This window comes from Nerophis ophidion, linkage group LG01, assembly GCF_033978795.1.
Source record: "Nerophis ophidion isolate RoL-2023_Sa linkage group LG01, RoL_Noph_v1.0, whole genome shotgun sequence".
NCBI lineage: Eukaryota > Metazoa > Chordata > Actinopteri > Syngnathiformes > Syngnathidae > Nerophis > Nerophis ophidion.
The window spans coordinates 21869923-21893771 of record NC_084611.1 but is presented as its reverse complement, the minus strand read 5'-3'; the positions used below and the strand labels follow the sequence as shown (position 1 = coordinate 21893771).

Sequence of the window (23849 nt, the reverse complement as noted above, 5' to 3'; positions counted from 1 at the left end):
CAACTTGAATCCGTCTCTGTTAGTGGTTACACCCTCCGAAAACACACTGACGAGGCATGATTTCTCCAAGGTACGGGAAAACAGTCGAAAAAACGGAAAATAACAGAGCGGATTTGACTTGGTGCATGTAGTAAGATCGAGAAAATGGCGGATTGCTTCATGTTGTGATGTCACGGGTGAAAAGTTATCGCTCGACAGGCTATCAATTGAAAGGCGTTTAAATCGCCAAATTCACCCTTTTAGAGTTCGGAAATCAGTTAAAAAAACATATGGTCTTTTTTCTCCAACATCAAGGTATATATTGACGCTTACATAGGTCTGGTGATAATGTCCCCCTTTAAATAAATACATATCTGACTGTCAATTAAAACCGAACAGTATGATATCTCTTGTATTGGATCATAGTATAATATACAGTTGTATTTGAGTGTATCTAGTGCAATATAATTATACATTTCCCTTAAGTTTTGCTTGGATTAATGTTAATTTTACATATCAATGCTGCCCTTCTATTTTGCAGGGCCTGGGGCGTCTTTGTGAGAGGTTTCCTGTGGTGGCTCACTCTGCTTCAACATCTCTCAGGGACTTCCTGGTGGTTCCTTCCCCTGTTCTCACAAAGCTTTACAAGTACCACAGCCAGTACAATTCAGGTACCAGGACACAAGTAAACCTGCTACCATAATATTTATTGCTGCAAAGAGTATTATTTTAAACAGGTGTTGAGGTGGATTAGAACCCAGCTATGAGCTAAGGGCAGTGCAACAAAAGTCATTATATAACACTGTCATTACCACATCAATGTCTTTTCACCATTGATCAGTACACTGTGTTCATTAGTGAAGAGCTATACAATTAATCAACTCCAAACTTGTCATGTGGTCAAAGCAAAAATGGCCCTGAGATTAAACACAAAGCCGCTCCATTTTTTTCAGATTTACAAAAATGTTAAAATTGTAGAAAAAAGTGGCAATATTTAGGAAAACTGTAACTATAACCTCTACAGATGCAATGCTTTTCTCAACTGTCGTACGAGACGACTAAAATGTAACTAATGGGAGTCATCTATTCTGCTCAAAAAGCCCTCTAAAAAACCTCCAAAATTTAACATTTATATGACGTAATCTGCACCTTACCCAGGTTCAACACTGTTATTGTAAGAATTAAAGCTGAGGAACTACTTTTAGTAACACAGGGCATTGACCGCCAAGGTCGCTAACTACTGCAGCTAATGACATACTGAGAGGGTGAGCTGCTGCATTGCCTCTGAGTTGTAAAATGTTAGTGCTAGATTATAAATCATGACTCACACCTGTACAGTAGAAGTTTTTGGCCATAAGCCGAGAAGTTGGTCAACTTTAAAATTCACCTTTGAACTGAAAACATTACGAGGTAGCCATGACAAGATGCTCATTTGCGCCCACCTTTTTTTAATTTTTTTTTTTTTTTACCTGAGTGAGGATTACAATTAATTCATCATCTAAAATTGAACACAAGTCTTGTGCTGAAAGATATAGATATCCAATCAGTTGGCCATCCAACCATCCATCTATCTTCTTCCGCTTATCCGAGGTCAGGTCGCGTGGGCAGCAGCCTAAGCAGGGAAGCCCAGACTTCCCTCTCCCCAGCCACTTCGTCCAGCCCCTTCCGGGGGATCCCGAGGTGTTCCCAGGCCAGCCGGGAGAGATAGTCTGACCAGATGCCCGAACTACCTCATCTGGCTCGTGTCGATGTGGAGGGGTAGCGGCTTTACTTTGAGCCCCTCCTGGATGACAGAGCTTCTCACCCTATCTCTAAGGGAGAACCCCGCCACCCGGCGGAGGACACTCATTTCGGCCGCTTGTACCCGTGATCGTGTCCAGTAAATTGAGAGTTTTGCCTTCCGGCTCAGCTCCTTCTTCACCACAACGGATCGATACAGCGTCCGCATTACTGAAGACGACGCACCGATCTGCCTGTCGATCTCACGATCCACTCTTCCCTCACTCGTGAACAAGACTCCGAGGTACTTGAACTCCTCCACTTGGGGCAAGATCTCCTCCCCAACCCGGAGATGGCACTCCACCCTTCCCCGGGCGAGAACCATGGACTCAGACTTGGAGGTGCTGATTCTCATCCTGGTCGCTTCACATTCTGCTGCGAACTGATCTGCTGAAGATCTTGGCCAGACGAAGCCATTAGGACCACATCATCTGAAAATAGCAGAGACCTAATCCTGCAGCCACCAAACCAGATACCCTCAACGCCCTGACTGTGCCTAGAAATTCTGTCCATAAAAGTTATGAACAGAATCAGTTACAAAGGGCAGCCTTGGCAGAGTCCAACACTCACTGGAAACGGGTCCGACTTACTTCCGGTAATGCGGACCAAGCTCTGACACTGATTATACAGGGAGGGAACCGCCACAATAAGACAGTCCGTTACCCAATATTCTCTGAGCACTCTCCAAGTCCACAAAGCACATGTCGACTGGTTGGGCAAACTCCCATGCACTCTCAAGGACTCTGCCGAGAGTATAGAGCTGGTTCACAGTTCCACGACCAGAACGAAAACCACACTGTTCCTCCTGAATCCGAGGTTCGACTATCCGGCGTAACCTCCTCTCTAGTACACCTGAATAGACCTTACCGGGAAGGCTGAGAAGTGTGATCCCACGATAGTAGGAACACACCCTCCGGTTTCCCTTCTTAAAGAGAAGAACCACCTCCCCGGTCTGCCAATCCAGAGGTACCGCCCCCGATGTCCACATGATGTTGCAGAGTCTTGTCAACCAAGACAGCCCCACAGCATCCAGAGCCTTAAGGAACTCCGGGCGGGTCTCATCCACAGTCGGGGATTAGCCACCGAGGAGCTTTTTAACTACCTCGGAAACCTCAACCACAGAAATAGGAGAGCCTACCACAGATTCCCCAGGCACTGCTTCCTCATAGGAAGACGTGCTGGTCGGATTGAGGAGGTCTTCGAAGTATTCCCTCCACCGATCCACAACTTCCGCAGTCGACGTCAGCAGAACAACATCCCCACCATACACGGTGTTGACATTGCACTGCTTCGCTTTCCTGGGGCGGCGGATGGTGGTCCAGAATAGCTTCGAAGCTGTCCGGACCTCGTTTTCCATGGCTTCCCCAAACTCCTCCCATTTACTCTGAGCTGCTGCCTGGCGCGTAAGCGCAAACAGTCAGGACCCTTTCCCGCACCCGAAGGTGGAGGGAAGCTACCCTCTCGTCCACTGGATTGAACTCCAACGTGAGGCTTTGAGCCAGGGGGGCAACAAGAATTGCTACTCCAGCTCGCCGCCCCTCACTGCGTGCAACGCTAATGTGGAAGAGAGTCTTGCATCTCTCTAGACAACTGGTTCCAGAGCCCTTGCTGTGCGTTGAAGTGAGTCCGACTATATCCAGCCGGAAATTTTCCACCTCGCGCACTAGCTCTGGCTCCTTCACCCCCCAGCGAGGTGACATTTCACTTCCCAAGAGCTCGCTTATGTAGCCCAGGATCGGACTGCCAAGTGCCCTGCCTTTGGCTGCCGCCCAGCTCACAACGCACCCGAACTCTATGGCCCCTCCCATGATTGGCTGGGCCCCATGGGGACAGCCCCGGCCACCAGGCACTCGCTATCGTGCCCCAACTCCGGGCCTGGCTCTAGAGTCCCCCGTTGACCCGCATCCGGGCAAGGGAAATCTGAGTCTTTGTTCCTGCATTCCCATAGAACTCTTCGAGTTGCTCTTTGTCTGATCCCTCACTTAGGACCCGTTTGTCTTGGTAGACCCTACCAGGGGGCATGGAAGCCCCCGGATAACATAGCTCCTAGGATCATTGGGACATGCAAACTGCTCTATGAGGTGGCAGCTCAGAGAGGAGTCTGTGAAATTAATGCACATCAAAATATTCTGGTAAAGTTTAAAATGACAAATACGGTAAATTTGAAATGTTAGGAATTTGCCGGCTCCGACATTACATGTATACTTACACTATATATATTAATTGTGTAGGTTGTTTTTGTGGGCGGTATAGATCGAATCTCCATTACCTTCATTATTAGCTGACTCTTTCCTAGTGTTTGTTTATGATTTAGAATGCATTAAAAAAGAACAATACGTTTGCTTATCTCACATAGGGATTGTAAATGATCTGTCAAGTTAAAAAAATGCAGTTCCCCTTTACCCCCTTAATCATTCGAAATGTGTTTTCATTGTCAAGGCACAGGAGAAATTAGGATCAGTGTGACCAATGAGCACTCTCAGTCCACATTCAACATCCTGTCCAACAAGAAAGACCAACCTTCCATGTACGAGCAGCTCCGAGATATTTCCATCGACAACATCTGCAGGTCTAAAGCAAAAGGCTTACATAACTTCAACAAGAGAAATGCTTGTAGCAAAACAAAAAAACACATGGATTCCTTTTTTGTCCGCACAGATGTCTAATAGCTGGTCTGACTATGGACAATGTCATTGTGGAGGCCTTTCTTGCTAGCTTGTCCAACCGTCTTTACATTTCACAGGAAAATGATAAGTAAGCAACAGCTCTGCATTGTATGAGACGGTTCAAAATGTTTGCGAACAAACAATAAGCTCCTATAACACCATTTGTTTTTTCTGCCAGGGATGCACATCTTATCCCAGATCACACCATACGGGCGCTGGGCCACATCGCTGTGGCTCTGAGAGACACGCCTAAAGTGATGGAGCACATACTGCAGATCTTGCAGCAAAAGTTCTGTCAGCCTCCGTCCCAGTTGGACGTGCTCATAATAGACCAGCTGGGCTGCATGGTCATTACAGGAAATGTAAGTCTGAATGAGGCAGCCATCTGTTTGGCTCAGACAAGTGTCAGAGTTTATTCTGAAATTAGCTTAAAACAAGGCTGTTAAATATTGTTAATTTCATGTCATTTAGCAATACATCTACCAGGAAGTGTGGAACCTGTTTCAGCAAATTAGTGTGAAGGCCAGTTCAGTCGTATACTCCGCTACCAAGGACTCCAGAGATCATGGCTACAGGTAAGTGTTAATGTCAGGGCTTCTCACATTGAATGGTTACTACTGTATATCAATTTCTAAAACGATGCCAAATCTGTGTGAATCCATTGCCACTTTTATGTGACCACAATAGTAGAAAAACCAAGTGTTTTTATTTTTGTAATTGTAAATTAATTTGTTTATTTAAATGTTGTAAATATTTATTTGTTATTATTTCATCAACACCCTATTTATCAACAACGTTCTAGTTTGTACTTATTTAATCAACAGCCCTCATCATAAAGCATTGTAGTTTTAGAAACTACAATTACAAATAAACATAGTTTGAGTTGTGTGTAGTACCATATCATACATGTCTGATTTTTGTAGTACAAGTGAAACTCAAAAAATTTGAATATCGTGCAAAAGTTTGTTTCTTTTAGCAATTTGATTTACAGCATTAGACTAATATTAGAAGAGAGAGTCAAACATGAATATAAATACAAATAGACTGAGTAAACTTTGGCAGAGTAAATTAAACCACATTTTGGGTGTAATCATATAAGTTAAGTTAAAGTACCAATGATTGTCATACACATACTAGATGTGGCGAAATTATTCTCTGCATTTGACCCATCACCCTTGATCACCCCCTGGGAGGTGAGGGGAGCCATGGGCAGCAGCGGTGCCGCGCCCGGGAATCATTTATGGTGATTTAACCCCCAATTCCAACCCTTAATGCTGAGTGCCCAGCAGGGAGGTAATGGGTCCCATTTTTATAGTCTTTGGTATGACTCGGCTGGGATTTGAAATCACGACCTACCGATCTCAGGGCGGACACTCTAACCGCTAGGCTACTGAGGTGGCCAGAACTACATCAGTAATGAACAAAGCAAAATATGTTGTGGATCAAAAATTGTTCCATATTCTCTACTGCTCGGTAGTTTTACCATATCTGAGTTATTGTGTAGAAATACGGGCTAATAAGTACAAAAGTGTACTTCTTTCACTAAGTCTATGAATATTCTCATTCATCCGGGTCATTATAATCTCAGGGCATTCAATCAATCGCAACTGAACTGTTTGGTTTCACTAACCATCTTACAAATGAGGTGAGTTAGAATAATATATAATAATGTTGGCTATAGAGAACATTCAAACCAGTTAATTACTGAATAAAAAAATATTGAAACCCAATGATTTGGTGCATTTGCAACCAACTAAAATTATGTACAAGTACAAAGCAAACTAAAACCTCTCTCGAAAAATGTACAACAACTAATTCTAAACGAAAGAGGATACATTTAACCATAGAGAAAACTATCAATTAAAATAATTAAATGCACTAACAACACTTAAGACATTTAATCAGTATCAAATTAAATTATGGAGTGGATTAAGCAAAGAAGACAAAGAAAGTACTAACGTGGTCCAGTTTAAGAAACTGTTGCGAACTCAAAATAATTACAAAGTAGAAGGAAAAAGAATCCTGATAAACATTTTAAACTTTATTGAAACAAAGGGGTAGCAATCTTATTCATTCCATTATGTGAATTACAACAAATTTAAATATTGATTTAGAACTTTATAATATAAAATTTGTGGATTTAAATTGAGTACAAACTGAGAACAGGAAGTAAGCAAATGTTTTAGTAATTGCTATGGAATGAAAAAGGTGTAGACTTAAATAAGCTCTGCTTCTTCCCACTCCTTTTTAAGACATGCAATCAGAAACTGTAAATATCAATCAATCAATCAATGTTTACTTATATAGCCCTAAATCATGAGTGTCTTAAAGGGCTGCACAAGCCAGGACATCCTCTGCTCAGATCCCACCTCAGGGCAAGAAAAAACTCAACTCAATGGGATAAATATGTGATGTATCAAACAAACTGTTTCCATATGAGTTGGGAAATTGTGTTAGATGTAAATATAAACGAATACAATGATTTGCAAATCCTTTTCAACCCATATTCAATTGAATGCACTACAAAGACGAGATATTTGATGTTCAAACTCATAAACTTTTTGTTTTTTTTGCAATTAATAGTTAACTTAGAATTTCATGGCTGCAACACATGCCAAAGTAGTTGGGAAAGGGCATGTTCAGCACTGTGTTACATCACCTTTTCTTTTAACAACACTCAATAAACGTTTGGGAACTGAGGAAACTAATTGTTGAAGCTTTGAAAGTGGAATTCTTTCCCATTCTTGTTTTATGTAGAGCTTCAGTCGTTCAACAGTCCGGGGTCTCTGCTGTCGTATTTTACGCTTCATAATGCACCACACATTTTCGATGGGAGACAGGTCTGGACTGCAGGCGGGCCAGGAATGTACCTGCACTCTCTTTTTACGAAGCCATGCTGTTGTAACACGTGCTGAATGTGGCTTGGCATTGTCTTGCTGAAATAAGCAGGGGCGTCCATGAAAAAGTCTGCGCTTAGATGGCAGCTTATGTGGTTCCAAAACCTGTATGTACCTTTCAGCATTAATGGTGCTTTCACAGATGTGTAAGTTACCCATGCCTTGGGCACTAATGCACCACCATAGCATCACACATGCTGGCTTTTGAACTTTGCGTCGATAACAGTCTGGATGGTTCGCTTCCCCTTTGGTCTGGATGACACGATGTTGAATATTTCCAAAAACAGTTTGAAATGTGGACTTGTCAGACCACAGAACACTTTTCCACTTTGCATCAGTCCATCTTCGGTGATTTCGGGCCCACAGAAGCCAGCGGCGTTTCTGTATGTTGTTGATAAATGGCTTTCGCTTTGCATAGTAGAACTTAAACTTGCACTTACAGATGTAGCGACGAACTGTATTTAGTGACCGTGGTTTTCTGAAGTGTTCCTGAGCCCATGTGGTGATATCCTTTAGAGATTGATGTCGGTTTTTGATACAGTTAATATTGAGGGATCGAAGGTTACAGTCATTCAATGTTGGTTTCCGGCCATGCCGCTTACATGGAGTGATTTCTCCAGATTCTCTGAACATTTTGATGATATTATGGAACTTAGATGTTGAAATGCCTAAATTTCTTGCAATTGCACTTTAAGAAACGTTCTTAAACTGTTTGACTATTTGCACACGCAGTTGTGGACAAAGGGGTGTACCTTGCCCCATCTGTGAAAGACTGAGCATTTTTTGGGAAGCTGTTTTTAAACCCAATCATGGCACCCACCTGTTCCCAATTAGCCTGCACACCTGTGGGATGTTCCAAATAAGTGTTTGATGAGCATTCCTCAACTTTATCAGTATTTATTGCGACTTTCCCAACTTATTTGTCACGTGTTGCTGGCATCAAATTTTAAAGTAAATGATTTTTTGCAAAAAAAAAAAAAAAAAGTTTATCCGTTTGAACATCAAATATGTTGTCTTTGTAGCATATTCAACTGAATATGGGTTGAATATGATTTGCAAATCATTGTATTCCATTTATATTTACATCTAACACAATTTCCCAACTCATATGGAAACGGTGTCTGTATTTTTAACTGTATCCATATTCAAAATAAACTTACACCATGAACCATAATATATGATTTGGCTCATAACATGCAATTCAAGCCTTTTATTGATATAATGTTGATGATTATGGTTTAATTCTTATGAAGAGCTCAAAAATTTTACGCCATGATCATAACAATTAGGACTGCAAATCTTTGGGAGTCCCACGATGCGATTCAATATCAATTCTAGGGGTCACGATTCGATAATATATCGATTTTTTTTCGATTCGATTAGATTCGATTCTCAATTCAAAAACGATATTTTTCCGATTCAAAACGATTCTGTATTCATTCAATACATAGGGTTTCAGCAGGATCTACCCCAGTCTGCTGACATGCTAGCAGAGTAGTAGATTCTTAAAAAAAAGCTTTTATAATTGTAAAGGACAATGTTTTATCAACTGATTGCAATAATGTAAATGTGTTTTAACTATTAAACGAACCAAAAATATGACTCATTTTATCTTTGTGAAAACATTGGACACAGTGTGTTGTCAAGCTTATGAGATGTAATGCAAGTGTAAGCCACTGTGACACTATTGTCCTTTTTTTTAATTTTTATAAATGTCTAATGATAATGTCAATGAGGGATTTTTAATCACTGCTATGCTGAAATGATAACTAATATTGATACTGTTGTTGATAATATTAATTTCCGTTTCACTACTTTTGGTTTGTTCTGTGTCGTGTTTGTGTCTGCTCTCAATTGCTCTGTTTATTGCAGTTCTGAGTGTTGCTGGGTCAGGTTTGGTTTTGGAATTGGTTTGCATTGTTATGGTATTGCTGTGTAGTGGTTTGTGGGATTGATAAAAAAATAAATAAATTAATTAAAAAATCGGTTTTTAAAAAATGAGAATCGATTCTGAATCGCACAACGTATTCGATTCGATTCAATTCATATTCGAATCGATTTTTTACCACACCCCTAATAACAATTATAACAATTAATTGCATGACATATCTCAGTTTGCATGCAATGAGTTTATATAACATATTTGTTTCATATTTAAAGTAGAAATTCTGACATGGATGGACTTAAGCACAGTTTTCTAATTTTTTGAGGTTCACCTGTAGTGCATGCATTCCGGTGTTTAAAGCACTTAATGAAAATATGTATAAAAACCATTCAAATAGTTTCTTCACAGAGGGTATCTGATAGGTAAACTGCTAATGATGGGAATAATGCAGTAACACTTACCCACCTTTGTTGTATTTCCACTCAAGGCACTGCTCATTGGCAGTGATAAACGCTTTGGCCAACATTGCTGCCAACCTGCAGGGGGAGCAGCTGGTGGATGAACTCATGATGAACCTCCTGGAACTTTTTGTACAACTGGGCCTAGAAGGGAAGCGAGCCAGTGAGCGGGCATCAGATAAGGGGCAAGCATTCAAAGTACATATTTGGATACTTCTCCATGCATGTACTTTCTTTGGTAATGGGATGTAAAAAACACAATTCTGTCTTCTCGTCTCTGCAGTCTTCAAGTAGTGCTGGGAATCTCGGTGTTCTCATCCCAGTGATTGCTGTGGTGAGTTGTTGTCTTTAAAGGGGACCTGTTATGCAAAACAAACTTTCCTTACATATTAGTACCTGTTTTTGTGTATCTGCGTAAGTCCTGAAAATTTGAAATCAAGCCATGGTGGCATTATAGAGATATTTATAAAAAAATCTTGGCCTTCCTTGATATATCCTCCAAACGAGCTGTTTGGAATTTGCACAACCGATGGCGTTTTTCCAACATGTGACGTCAGCGGATATCTCCATATATGGTAGAGATTTACTCAACGAGTTTTGATAGTCATTGTAGTCCGATATTGTAGTCAATTGACTGGCTCTACATGCAAATGCATCATCCACGGTTGCCATGTCTAATACCAAGTAGTGTATATTTCGAACTTATATATGTCAGTATACTCATTATGGAAGCGCTAAAAACTACAACATGGCTGCATGGTGTGGCGAAGACGCAGTTGAACTGGATGTAAATAAGACTGCAAACAAAATGGCGCATCCTGAAGAGACTTTCCAAAAGCGATTTGAAGATGGTCTGTAAAACATAATCAATACAAAATTTAGACCAATGAACCACCATTACATGTTATGTAGATCACACAGAAGTGTTTTATATGTAGAAAAACATCATAACATGACTCTTTTAAGACAAGCTGGCTTGAACCAGAGTTCAGTTAAATGATCTACATGACTGGTGAAACTTTTAGTTACATGCAAGACGATGAACAAATATTTACCAATTTGGTTAGCTGAGAGCGAACATCTGCTGAATGGTTGTACTCTCACTTGCCACAGTGTTAGGTACACCTGCACACTCTACTGCACTCAAACAAATATTTAACAAGACAGTGATGCACAGCTTTGATTGTCACTGTTAAATAGGTGTTAATTTAACAATATTTAAGCTCTACACGTTAACCAAAATATTAGAAACGGCTCTGAATATGATGTGGTTTTGTTCTGTAAAACCGCAAGCTGCATTCACAATAGTACACATCAATCCATCCATTTTCTACCGCTTATTCCCTTTTGGGGTCGCGGGGGGCGCTGGCGCCTATCTCAGCTACAATCGGGCGGAAGGCGGCGTACACCCTGGACAAGTCGCCACCTCATCACAGGGCCAACACAGACAGACAACATTCACACTCACATTCACACACTAGGGCCAATTTACTGTTGCCAATCAACCTATCCCCAGGTGCATGTCTTTGGAGTGTAGTACACATAGTACACATATTGTTATTTAAAATATTTTATTTGTTCTTTTTGTATTTAGGTCTTATTAGTTCCTCTGCAATCAGTACAGCAGTAACCCCTTGAAGGTCACCAAAGTACATATCGCTAAAAAAACATTGCAAAAAAAAAAAAAAAGAGTTAAAACATTAACAGACAGGATAACATCCATTGACTCATTTGGACAAGCTCAGTGTTTAGTAAAACAACACACAGACATAAATGTTTATTGCTTCCCATTGCTTTCTCATTTTGCACCAATAAAGTGTAGTAAAACACATTCAAGCTCCTGTGACATTGAAATTGTAGGGAACAGTCGAAATGCGTTATTCAAATTTTAGTTCTGTGCCGGATTGACCACCCGGCCCATGAACACAAAGCACTGCGTGCGGCGCTCGTAGATGAGGAAGAGGAAGGGATGATCTACAACAAAGCGGATCTGGGAGGACAGAGGCATGAATCCCACCTGGGTCAGAGCAGCAGCCTCTGTGCCTTCCTCATTCACTGTGATGGTTCCCTGGTGCTTCAGCTATATGAGGATACAAAAAAAGCAGTCAGACAAAGCTGCCTCAACCCCTTAGACTTTAAAATAAATTCTATTAACTCACCCAGTTCATGGCAACCTTGTCTGAGGTCATTCCAGAGAAGTCTGCACTGTCCTGGAACAAGTCAGTGAGCCCCATCTCCTTCAAATTGACTACCAAGTCGTAGTTCTGCTCCAGTTTGAAACGAGGTATCACCACCTCACGAGTCCTGCAAAACTCCTGAAATTAGTTTCACTGAATACCCCTGTTAAATGTGGCCAGACCTTCACAGAACCATGGCTGAGCTCCCAGTCTGAATTGCACTTCCCATTTTTTATTGTGAACCCTCTCAGCTCAAAAGCAGTTAGTGGGTGAAGGTTTTTTGTTGTTGATAAAAACAATGTCCAGTTACTAACTATACTATCAGGGGTTTAACGAAACATATCATTTTAAAGTGGCTCTATTTTTTACATTTACTAATTATACTGAATACAAATTTCTTGGCCCTCTGAGGATTTTGTCTGGAGTTCATGTTTGTCACTTACAGCTGCCTCGTCCACACGATAGCGCAGAGAGGGTGTACACATACAAAAAGTCGTCCCAGGGACGGAATTTGCAGTCACGTTGTTTTGACCATCTATACATTCTATGATTGCTAATATTATTAGCTAAAATCTACTAAATCGGTTTTATTAGCTAACAACATGAATCAAGTTGAAAGCATATAAAAGCATAAATAACAGGAGATCAGTTGATACTGAGTCACTTCATCCGGTGCTATTTTCGTTCAAGTCCTGGATAGGTTTTGACTTTTACACTGTATTTTTGACATTTTTTGGGGAAATTCTTAAAGCTGAACTATTCAATTTTCAAATGTCCTCAGTATCCCCCGAGGGTTTGTTATATTTGAGCCCCTGGTAATGCCACATATATTTGATCACAAGTTCTCAGTTGTTGCATCTGGTTTGTTGGAAGAAAACCACTCACCTGTTGGTCATGTTTTGGAGCCACTTGTTGACCACTGTGGGCGAGATCTCTTGTTCCAAAGTTCTCATGCCGGTTATCTTCCTCGGCAAAGCGATGAGCATGCTGATGTCTCCTGAGTATGGTAGCTGAAAACAGCAGCATGGCACTGCTCAGTTGAACTTTAACTAGACTGGAATTAACCTTTTTGACCTCGGGCCCAGCTTTCCCACCACATAGGGGCCCGGGGCCCACTTGAATATTAACACTGAATTAGTAATCTTACTTTTGATTTGAATTGTATTCAGTAATTGTATATAACCTACTTAAAGTTTAACATGATAAACCTTGTCCAATTATATAAAACCATGTGTTAATAACAAAGATTAGGTCAGGCTTAGTACAAAAATGAAAAAATTAATACTAATCAAAAGAAGACTGATAATAACCAACACAAATTGATTTACATAAAATTACACAGTTCCAAAACAAAAAAATTCTAACTAAATTAATAACAAAATCATACCACTATTATTAACTATTAACTGTTTAAAATGATATTAAACCATGTCTTAATCAGAAAAAATATTATTTATTTAACACATAATATACCTTAGGTTTAGGTCAGACTGATTAGAAAAAGAAGTACAATTCAAACATACTGCATAAGAAGTGACTCATAAATAACTGACAAACAATAAAATGCACATATACAGTTATGTTGTGCTGAAATAAATACGCTGAATTAATAATGAATGATTCTTAACTAAACTGTCAATAAAATTAAAGTGCAAATGAAAATACAGCTACACCATTTTAGTCATAATTTTTGCACTTAAGAAACTTCCTTATGTCTTTAGCTCCAGACTTCTCTTTGTTTGATTTTGTAATTAATGCCACAAGTGGTGGAAAGGTGTATTGCAACTGACACCACTGAAGCCCATAGCTGAGAAAAATATTTTTTGGCGGCCCACCGTCGTAACACACCTGTAGGACATCACAGTCAAGTTCGTGGTCAGCAGCGGCCAAGTAGTTTCCCTTGTTGGTCATCATCGGCACTCTTACATTTGTCTTTTCATTCACTCTAAAGTTTCGATAATGGGTCATCTCTTTGGGAAATTTCTGTTCCCATGTGCCTGGTAATGTAAGAAATTGCAAATATGGGGTCTATCTGTTGGGGTGGAAACATTTTTGAAGAGTCCGTGTACACTCACCTTTGAAGTAGAGGTAGTTTAGCAACATCAGGACCATATTTGGATCAACACTCTTAAGCGGCTCCTGGATTAACCCCTTTGTGATCTTTAGGATGCGTCTGTTAGCCTTTGTCAAAAATGAAGGATCACTAAAGTCCACCGACTGCGGCTCTGCAAAATAATATGCCTTTGTCTCTGCACGGAAAGTATCTTTCACTGAGATGTCCTTCTTTACGTACACATCGTTCACGGAGCGCAGCGTGTAGCCAAAGTTTCTTCGGAATAACCTGTGGGTCAATTTCCTGAAGAGCTTATGCACTGTTGTATTGTCATAGTGGCTGCTGGCATTGACAAAATCAGCAAATCCCAGAACCTTATAGAGTTGATCGTGGGTTCCACTTGCACCTCCCAGAGACATCATCCCCATTGCGATGGAGATCCCAGCTGGCGCAAGCAGGATGTTGTCAGTCTGGTTGACGTCATTACGCAGACTTCGATACAGGTTAAAGCCGAAACGGGCGTTGATTATGTTGAGACGTTGGAGGCGGGAACGACCGTGGAAGAGCCGCAGGAGTCTGGCCCGGCGTATCTTTGGATCGGACGGTTCAGCAAATATGTCGATGTCAGGTGCAGGAGTGGCAATTTCATCAATTTCATCCCCCTCACTGAAAAATTGTGTTAACTCATCATCCAGCATTTACATTGTATTGCCCCAAGTCCTCCTACCAATACTCACATGTAGTCGTCACTGCCCGCTAATAGAATTTTATCAAAATCTATGTAATCTTCGTCCTCAAAGCCATCGAAAACCAGGTCGTTGGTAATAGTGTTTTCTTTGTGGAACTCCAAAGGGATAGCTTCCATATCCCCAGCACCTTGAGCTTGAATACCCCTCGGGTCTGGGTTAGGATCCTCAAAGTGCCCAGCAAGGTCTTTGATGCCAGCCAGTGTTGGACTGACCAGCAGGCAGGCCACTGAGACCACCGTAACTATCACTTGCATCCTGAAGGCTTCACTGGAGAATTAAACAAACATACACAATCACCCGCATAACAAACATTTAACTTCATTTTTAATAACATTTGTTTGAATGTCTAAACGTGAAAGTATAAGTTGAAAATGTCTGCTCTCCGCTTGTCTTACCTTCGCTGTGTGCTTCTGTGTGTTTTTGTGGTGCTAAGAGTAGAGAATTGAATACAAAACTGAACTTTGACGTCGTCTCCTCCAAAACAAATAGCCCAGATCAAATAGACCCAAAAGTCATGTGGCTCAATAACATCTTTTGCTTGGAACTTAATTTGGCATCATTGTTAACAATATTGGTCACTGCTTTTCAATTTTAACAACAAAGAGCTGTCTAGTTGTTAATTTATAGTAACTTATTTCACAATTTGATTGATTATAATTTATTTCAGGTTAGGTGTGCTTTCACATGTGTTACACTTTGTATTACTCTTTTTAAATGTTAAATGGTCCCTACTTGCACTTCTATTTTTCTTCCTGAACCATATATATTTCTCTAATTTACAGTTGACCAGACGGCTTCCGCCCATCAAAGAGGCTAAGCCCCGCCTCCAGAAGCTGTTTCGAGACTTCTGGTTGTACTCAGTGGTCATGGGTTTTGCTGTGGAAGGATCAGGTTGGATCAAGTTGATAATGCCAAATCTTTGATTTTATCATTAAGTACAAGACAACCTTAATATTTATTGAGTTTTGTGTATGTATAGTGTGTGTGTGTGTGTGTATATATATATATATATATATATATATATATATATGTATATATATATATATATATATATATATATATATATATATATATATATATATATACTTATACTTGTTGGCCCCTTATATAATTTGTTGTGCTCAAGTAGCTAAAGCAGGGCTGTTGAACTACATTGTTTTGTGGGGCGCATTCCAAAGAGCTATGGATCCATGACTGTTCTTATTTTGTTTATTCCTTTGAACCAGGAACCTCTGAAATGGACATTTGATGTTTGTATATTTATTTTGGCAGAGTTACGAAATTCAAACAAAAGTGCTTTAGGACCCTGGCACACAAGTTAGCCAAAGAGCATATATATGACAGCATTTAAGCGCTCGGGTGTTTAAGAATCTGCTGTAAAAATCTTCGTCTTTTCCAAATTTATTGAACTGAACTTGTGGGCCGGTCTGCTGTCATCACCAGGCCAAATTTTGCTCGCGGGATGCCAGTTGAATAGCCATGAATTAGCAACTCTGTGTTTCTCTTCGTGACTGTGCAGTTCAATCAAAACACTTTTACTACTGTGTTACTAAGTACTTGTTAAAAGTCATACACAGTTTGTTACAAAGTTATGTTAGGCTACACTGAAATGAAAAACAATAGTACAATGGAATAAGGTCGTAATTACTAGCGTAATCTGACAATATAACAAACTAAGGATTTGACGGTGTTTACTATTAACACTTTATTATACATTTTAAGTAATGAAGGTTTATATATTTAACATAGATGACCACTGTGTCGTTGCAGGACTGTGGCCCAAAGAATGGTTTGAGGGTGTTTGTGAGATTGCCACCAAGTCTCCTCTCCTGACCTTCCCCAGTGGGGAGCCCCTTCGCTCTGAACTGCAGTACAACTCTGCTCTAAAAAACGACACAGTCACACCGGTAGTGAAAAAGCAAAATATTTCTTCATATGAAAAAATCTCAACATATGTTGGCTATGAAACCTTTTGCATTCTCCAGGCAGAATTGAGCGAGTTACGAGCGACCATCAACAATCTCCTGGACCCTTCACCTGAAGCATCTGCCCTTATTAACAAGCTGGACTTTGCTATGTCCACATACTTACTTTCAGTCTACAGATTAGAGTACATGAGGTTTGTACCATGACTCTGCTCCTCTAATATTGTGTGCTTAAGCTAGTGTGCACTCTTTCTTTTTTTCTGGCATTCTAATAGGATGCTTCGATCCAATGATCCCGACCGCTTCCAGGTCATGTTTCGTTACCTTGAAGACAGAGCGATACAGAAAGACAAATCTGGTGAGGGTTTTTTGAGCTGTATGTCGTCCTTTTCACGCATATTCCTCAGCTGTCTCTTTTTATCATCTCAGGAATGATGCAGTGCATCATTTGTGTCGGTGACAAGGTGTTTGAAGTATTCCTCCAAATGATGGCTGAGAAGGTGGGTGTAACTGCAGGACGGCATAGAACAGAACATCTGATTCTTCAACATAGGTGCATATTTCTATTGTATTGTAGCCGAAGACCAAAGAGCATGAGGAGGAACTCGAGCGTCATGCCCAATTCCTTCTTATCAACTTTAATCACACTCACAAGAGAATTCGCAGAGTGGCAGATAAATATCTTTCTGGGTTGGCAGAGACGTGAGTGAACCTCCTCTTCCTGTTGCCCTGATCATTATGAACACAATGGATGTTTTTGTAAGCACTTAAACACTTTTACCAGATTCCCTCATCTGCTTTGGAACGGGCGTGTGTTGAAGACCATGCTGGACATTTTGCAGACCCTCTCTTTGTCTCTAAGTGCAGTAAGTATCAGGAAATAGCTTCTTTGTTGTCTCTATAATCAGAAGTGATGTTTCTGTATTCCACTTGTTAAGGACATCCACAAGGACCAACCGTATTATGACATTCCCGATACCCCATACCGAATCACTGTTCCGGACACATATGAGGCCAGGGAGGTAAATTACAACAGGAGGCAGCACACTTTAGATTTTAAAATAAATATCTGTTTCTGTGCCACATACCCTTCTTAGTGGTTCTCTTTGTTTGTACACACAATGTGATTATTAACATATCTTATATCCTCAGAGCATAGTGAAGGACTTTGCTGCTCGCTGTGGTGAGATCCTAAAGGAAGCAATGAAATGGGCCCCTTCAGTCACAAAGTCCCACCTACAGGTTAGTGTTTTCCCTTTAGGGTGATTCAATTAGTACTTCATTAAAGATATATAATTATTTGAAAGTAAAACTAATGCAAAAACAAATGCTTGTTTCCGTGAACTGACTTTCTGGTTTTAACGACAAAGTCAATAAAATGTCATGCAGGAGTACTTGAACAAGCATCAGAACTGGGTATCAGGTCTGTCCCAGCACACGGGTCTGGCTATGGCCACAGAGAGCATCCTGCACTTTGCAGGCTACAACAGGCAGAGTACAACACTGGGCGTGAGTTAAATAAACACACACACACACAAACACACAACACAGGCTCCATTTCAGTCTGTAAGTAAACCCTTTGTCATAATCACAATCAGTATTGCATCCAAGTGGAATTAGATTTTTTTAAACATCTTAAGTGAAATCTTCAAAGCTGATTTGATGCATCAAATCCAGCCTTCTATAAAACGCCAAGGCTTATGATAATGATCCTACCTATATTGCTTTTAACCTTGCAGTAACAAGGTTAACATGCCATTTAGCTGCTTGTGTAGGCCATTTGTGGGCTGCATTAACACCTTGCTCCTATTATTTTTGCACGTTGGTGTGTTCTTTGGGAGTTTTGTGCCTAACCTTTGCTCATCTTGATCACCTTATGTCTGTTTGTGCTAATTTACTTTGGAGGTGTGGGTCATATTGATTTGATCTATTATCTAGGGATAATATCTGGTGATGTGATTCCCACCGACCCTACTTACAGTACTTACCATTGCGTATGCACACGAGTGTCGGGGTGTGGCCATTTGTGGTGTATGTGTTTTTCAGCTTGCTTTCATTTGCTTCATTTGTTTTATTTGTGTCTATTAAACCGTATCCAACTACTTGCTGGTTGGCTGTTTTACGGATTTTGCTGGTTACCTGATTACTTGCCTGCAATCGACTGGTGGGTTGTTTTGGCTGGATGGTTGCCCATATGGCTAACTGGCTATGCTCACGCCCTCCTCGGCTACCCGACCAACTGTAGGCTGCATTCCTACAGGTTGGTTTGAATACTGATAAATGGGGCATGATGCATATGTTGCATGCTGAGCCACAAATTACATTGTGTTTTCCTTTTCAGACTACCCAGCTGACAGAGAGACCAGCCTGTGTGAAAAAAGATTACTCCAACTTCATGGCATCGCTCAACTTGCGCAATCGTTACACTGGAGAGGTATATAAATGTGTAAAAATGAGGTGTGCAAAATCTACCCCTCCCACATTTCCACAAACATTTCTATTACAGTATTTATTTTCAAGGATCCATTTTATAGAAAGTAAATTTGAATATACTGAAGAGTATCCAGTGTAAAGTTTAAATAGCAGAAAATATCATCACATCCACTAAAGTCTTAACTAACTGGCAACACAGGTTAGTACCAAAATAATTGTGCCTTACAGCATGGTCGGGGGCTGCATGAGTGCTGTTTTAATTGGTGAGTTTTGTTTTTTGTGGGAAACAAAAAATCATACATTACTGTAACATTGTAAAGCAAAGCAGGATCCCTTCATTTGTGATACTGGTTCACATGGCCGTTTTCTACTATGACAGAGATTCCAAACAACTGAACTTGTCTGTAGCAATATTCTTAGGTATTTTGAGCAAGATTTGTTGTTTTTTTGATCATTTTTGTATGTTGAAAATTATATCATAGTTTAAAATATCTACAGATCTTATATTGTGAATAGTATTTAGGGTGCTACTTGTCAATCATAGCTTTATAAACTCTAATTAAGTGAAAAAAAATTCTTAAGAATAATGAATTCCCCCAATAGTTCTATAACTCCATTTTATTATTTTTGATAAACAATTAAATGCTAAGTTGGCTGTTTTAGGGTCTTCTTAACCTTTACTGTGTTTTGTATTGCATTGTATATTATTTTTTTCTCTTTCTGTGAAAAAAAATAAATAAATAAAAACATTAAAAAATAGATCCCAATGGTGATCACTAGTGGTTGTTAGTGTTTTTTTGTTTTGTTTGTTTTTTTGTGTATTATAAATCTATCAGCTGACTACTCAAGTTTTGTTCCTGGAAATGTTTTTCTTCTGAAAATATAATACTGAAAATTGAAAATGTCTATCAATCAGGTGGCCGGTATGATCCAGTTTTCTGAAGCAACACACAGTCAATCAGACCTGAATAAGATGATGATCGAGCAGATGACGAGTGCTCTGGACAGCCAGGATCCAGAGGTCTTCACCCAGGCCATGTTCAAAATGGCTGCCTTGCTTATAATCACCAAAAGTGTGTCCTTTCAACAGAAACTGTTGTAAGATAATTTTGTCCTCATTTATTTAATGCACCTATCTTTTCAGAGTGCAACCCTCAGCTGCTGCACCATCTGTGCTGGTCGCCATTGAAGATGTTTACAGAACACTGCATGGAAACAGCCATTGCGTGCTGGGAGTGGCTGCTTGCTGCTCACAATGGGGTTGAAGTGCCAGTGGGTTTCACTCTTCACATATTTGCTTTTGAGACTTACAACCTTAATGCACTTTTTGTGTGTCCAGTTTATGCGCGAGATGGCAGGCGCTTGGCAGATGACGGTGGAGCTGAAGATGGGTTTGTTCTCTGTCACCAAGGAGGAGACGGGCCCTTTGGCTGTATCAGAGGAGAGCCAGCCGGCACCCTGTGCACCTGATGTCATCCCTCACTTTCTGTGGATAGAAGTCAGTAATTTATCACACTCATGATATATTCATATTCATTCATATTGAGTTCATACACATGATCAACTCAACATTCTTAAAGTTTAATCCATATAGTAATATAGCTGTCACACAACTATTATTGCATCACTTAAACAGTAAAAACACGTAAATAATTTGTCCTTTCTGCAATCATTATCTTTTTCTGTAGTTTCTAGTGCAGCGGTTCGAAATAGCCAAGTACAGCAGTTCGGACCAGGTGGAGATTTTCACAGCCATCCTGCAGAGGTCACTGTCTCTGAGCGTAGGAGGAGCAAAAAACAGCTTGAACACGCACGTCGCTGCCATTGGACCAAGATTTAGGTGTGTTGCATGACTACCACATCAAATGTGGGAGATTCTTAAACACAATACGACTACTATTGTCTTTTCTTTGCTTAATTACAGAATGCTCACTCTTGGTTTAACTCTTCTGCATGCCGATGTGGTGACAAACACCACCATCAAAAATGTACTGCGAGAAAAGATCTATTCCACAACTTTTGACTACTTCAGGTAGAAAGAATGAGAGTTGCAGGATAGAAGACCACAATGAATACTGACCCTTTTACTCTTTCTCATTGTAGCGTCAATCCAAAATTTCCCACTCAGACCGATAAAAGGCTGAGAGAGGACATCAGCATAATGATCAAGTTCTATGCCAGCCTCCAGTCTGACAAAAAGTATCTTGCTGCCAACCAGCTGGTTCCCCCAGGTTCTTTGTTAACTTTTTTAAAACTATACACTCACTTGTCACAGCATTAGGTACAGTTTACAACCGGTGTTTCTGATACAGATCTTAATTAGGATTCGGTACCCCAACTGGTTTTATAATCATTGTTTCATAATGACACAAGTGTCGACAAAAACAGTTGTAACCACACCGAAAAAGAAGAAGTTTATGTGCTGTGTTTTGGTGCTAAATGAATGCAAACTGAGCAACGTAAAACAAGTGCTTGAAAGTGATACTGTGCAAGTAACGTCTTGTAGGTAATGCAAAGTTTTGACAGATTCTGATGCTCTATTTAAACGTATTACCGGCCTTAGTACGTTCAATGACTGTACACGCATTTCACTGTCGTGGTCGCTGTAACAGCAACGCAGCACTTTCTCATTATGGGCCAGTCATTGTCTCCACGAGCAGAGGTGGGTGGAGTAGCCAAAATTTGTAGTCAAGTAAGAGTACCATTACAAGTAACATCACTCAGGTAAAAGAAACAATCAGCCCTCCAAATATTTACTTGAGGAAAATGTTGTATTCGGTGACCGACTTAATTATTGAGTAATTAGTGAGTACATTCTACTGTAAATTTCTCAGGAAGCTATTTTGTAATGGTACTTGCAATGCAAACACAGTTGGTGTCACCCACGATGTTATGACGGGGATGGTGTTAGCGTATGCACACCTAAAACACAAAAACAACTGCAACTTATTGCATTGTTTTTTTTCTATTTTCAATTTAATTTATGTAGGCTGAAATACGATCATTTCTACTGACACAGATGACAGCATATGATATAAATGTTCTTTTTCAGAGTTTGTGGTGTAAATAATGAAGAATGGCGCTTCCTTGACGTCATGTCACCTTTTACAATTATGAGTGCAGCCATGTGACTAACAGGCTCCGTTTGATTTGTAACATGGAGTCAAAAGGCAGTAGTGCTTTCTTTGGATTGGTGAAACAAAGTCATGTGACCATGCCCGCGGGAAAATGTCTCCAAGAAGCCAAATGAGTTTGTCTTTGCAAGCAGTATTCCATGGGTTATAAATAAATATAACAATGTTTGTTATAAATGCATTTAGTGATCAGAATGAAACTCAATTTCTTGGAATGCTCAAAAGTAGAAAGTATGTGGCATTAAAACTACTCTTTACAAATGTATCCACAAAGTTACTTAAGTAAATGACAGTGAGCAAGTTGAATTTGCAAACCCTGGAATACGGCGCACAACACAAGCATCTGGGTTTTTTTACGCCTTCTGTGTTTTGTAATGTTTTTGGTCTTGCTGTAATAATGATAAAAAAGTGTTACAGAATTTTTTGGGGCGAGATTATGTCTCCCAGCTCATTGAAGTCAGTGCTTTTCTACTTAAGCTACTTAAGCCCACGACCCGACTTTTAGATAAGAGGAATGGATGATGGAAATGAATGGATGGATTTTATTTTTTATTCTTGAATTTATTTTGTAGTTATTTTATTTATATTATTAAAATATTTAAATTATATTTGTGTTCAGCTCGCATGGCACAAAATTCCATAAAAATAAAAGAGGCACGGTTTTTAAACAAAATCTGTATGTTTTCCATTTTTTTAAGTATCAGTTTGGGCATGTATACGATATCAATCAATCAATCAATGATTATTTATATAGCCCTAAATCACTAGTGTCTCAAAGGGCTGCACAAACCACAACGACATCCTCGGTAGAGCCCACATAAGGGCAACAAAAACTCACACCCAGTGGGACGTCGGTGACAATGATCACTATGAGAAACCTTGGAGAGGACCGCATTTGTGGGCAACCCCCCCCCCCCCCCCTTCCCCCCCTCTAGGGGAACCGAAAGCAATGGATATCCATTCTTACTATTTATGCTGATACACTATATTGTGCAAGTGTACGTAAAATTGAGTCTCTTATGTTCTTGGTTGAAGATTTGACATCCTAAACGCATACACTAATGTATCTTGGCCTTGTTTAGATGCACAAGACATGTCTGTGAATAGCTTGGCTGTAATAGCAGGGACAGACAGCAGGAGTAACCTGGATGCAGCGCTGGGTCAGAGGCAGCAGGTGGCTCAGGGATGGATTAACACCTACCCTCTGTCCTCTGGGATGTCCACCATATCCAAGAAATCAGGTAAAAACACTCAGACTGATTCATTATTTAAAAACAAATATTTTATATTGCTGATATTTTTCATCTGTCTTGTTTAAGGACTATCAAAAAAAAGCAACCGAGGCATTCAACTGCATAAGTACTACATGAAACGTCGAACCCTGTTATTGGCTTTACTGGTAACCAACCATGTTTTATCAAGCGTGACTGAATTCACAAATACCACAATAAGTACTTACAGCTAATGGGACATTCCTGTATTGTAGGCCAGTGAGATAGAGCGCTTGACAACGTGGTACAACCCGTTGTCAACTCAAGAGCTCGCCATCGCCACTGAACAGTCGGTAGAGACTAGCATCGCTAACTGGAGGTCCAAATACATCAACTTGACAGAAAAACAGTGGAAGGACAACGTCAACCTCGCGTGGAGCATCGCACCTTATCTGGCGCTGCAGCTGCCTGCCAGGTAGGCCAAGGCCTAGTAATGCAAGTCA

At 40.2% G+C, this 23849-nt stretch overlaps 2 protein-coding genes across 2 annotated transcripts in view; one reads left to right on the top strand and one right to left on the bottom strand.

Annotated features, from left to right (window-relative positions):
* Positions 1-23849, top strand: part of pi4kab (phosphatidylinositol 4-kinase, catalytic, alpha b) — a 66068-nt gene that overhangs the window by 27130 nt on the left and 15089 nt on the right. The window contains 27 exon segments of the mRNA XM_061898257.1: positions 521-650; positions 4198-4327; positions 4417-4512; positions 4603-4786; positions 4896-4999; positions 9694-9862; positions 9948-9998; positions 15426-15534; positions 16414-16550; positions 16629-16762; positions 16844-16926; positions 16998-17068; positions 17146-17270; positions 17353-17434; positions 17507-17590; positions 17721-17810; positions 17958-18077; positions 18910-19002; positions 19918-20074; positions 20146-20273; positions 20341-20499; positions 20690-20841; positions 20926-21033; positions 21105-21232; positions 23257-23376; positions 23455-23534; positions 23622-23821. Coding sequence (XP_061754241.1) covers positions 521-650; positions 4198-4327; positions 4417-4512; positions 4603-4786; positions 4896-4999; positions 9694-9862; positions 9948-9998; positions 15426-15534; positions 16414-16550; positions 16629-16762; positions 16844-16926; positions 16998-17068; positions 17146-17270; positions 17353-17434; positions 17507-17590; positions 17721-17810; positions 17958-18077; positions 18910-19002; positions 19918-20074; positions 20146-20273; positions 20341-20499; positions 20690-20841; positions 20926-21033; positions 21105-21232; positions 23257-23376; positions 23455-23534; positions 23622-23821 — 3224 coding nt within the window.
* On the bottom strand, positions 11219-15169 carry serpind1 (serpin peptidase inhibitor, clade D (heparin cofactor), member 1). Its single transcript, XM_061898270.1, has 7 exons — positions 15039-15169; positions 14632-14910; positions 13917-14560; positions 13690-13838; positions 12727-12851; positions 11824-11968; positions 11219-11744 (listed from the first exon to the last, which is right to left on the bottom strand). The coding sequence occupies exons 2-7, from the start codon at positions 14895-14897 to the stop codon at positions 11553-11555; spliced, it is 1521 nt and encodes a 506-aa protein (XP_061754254.1). The 5' UTR covers positions 14898-14910; positions 15039-15169; the 3' UTR covers positions 11219-11552.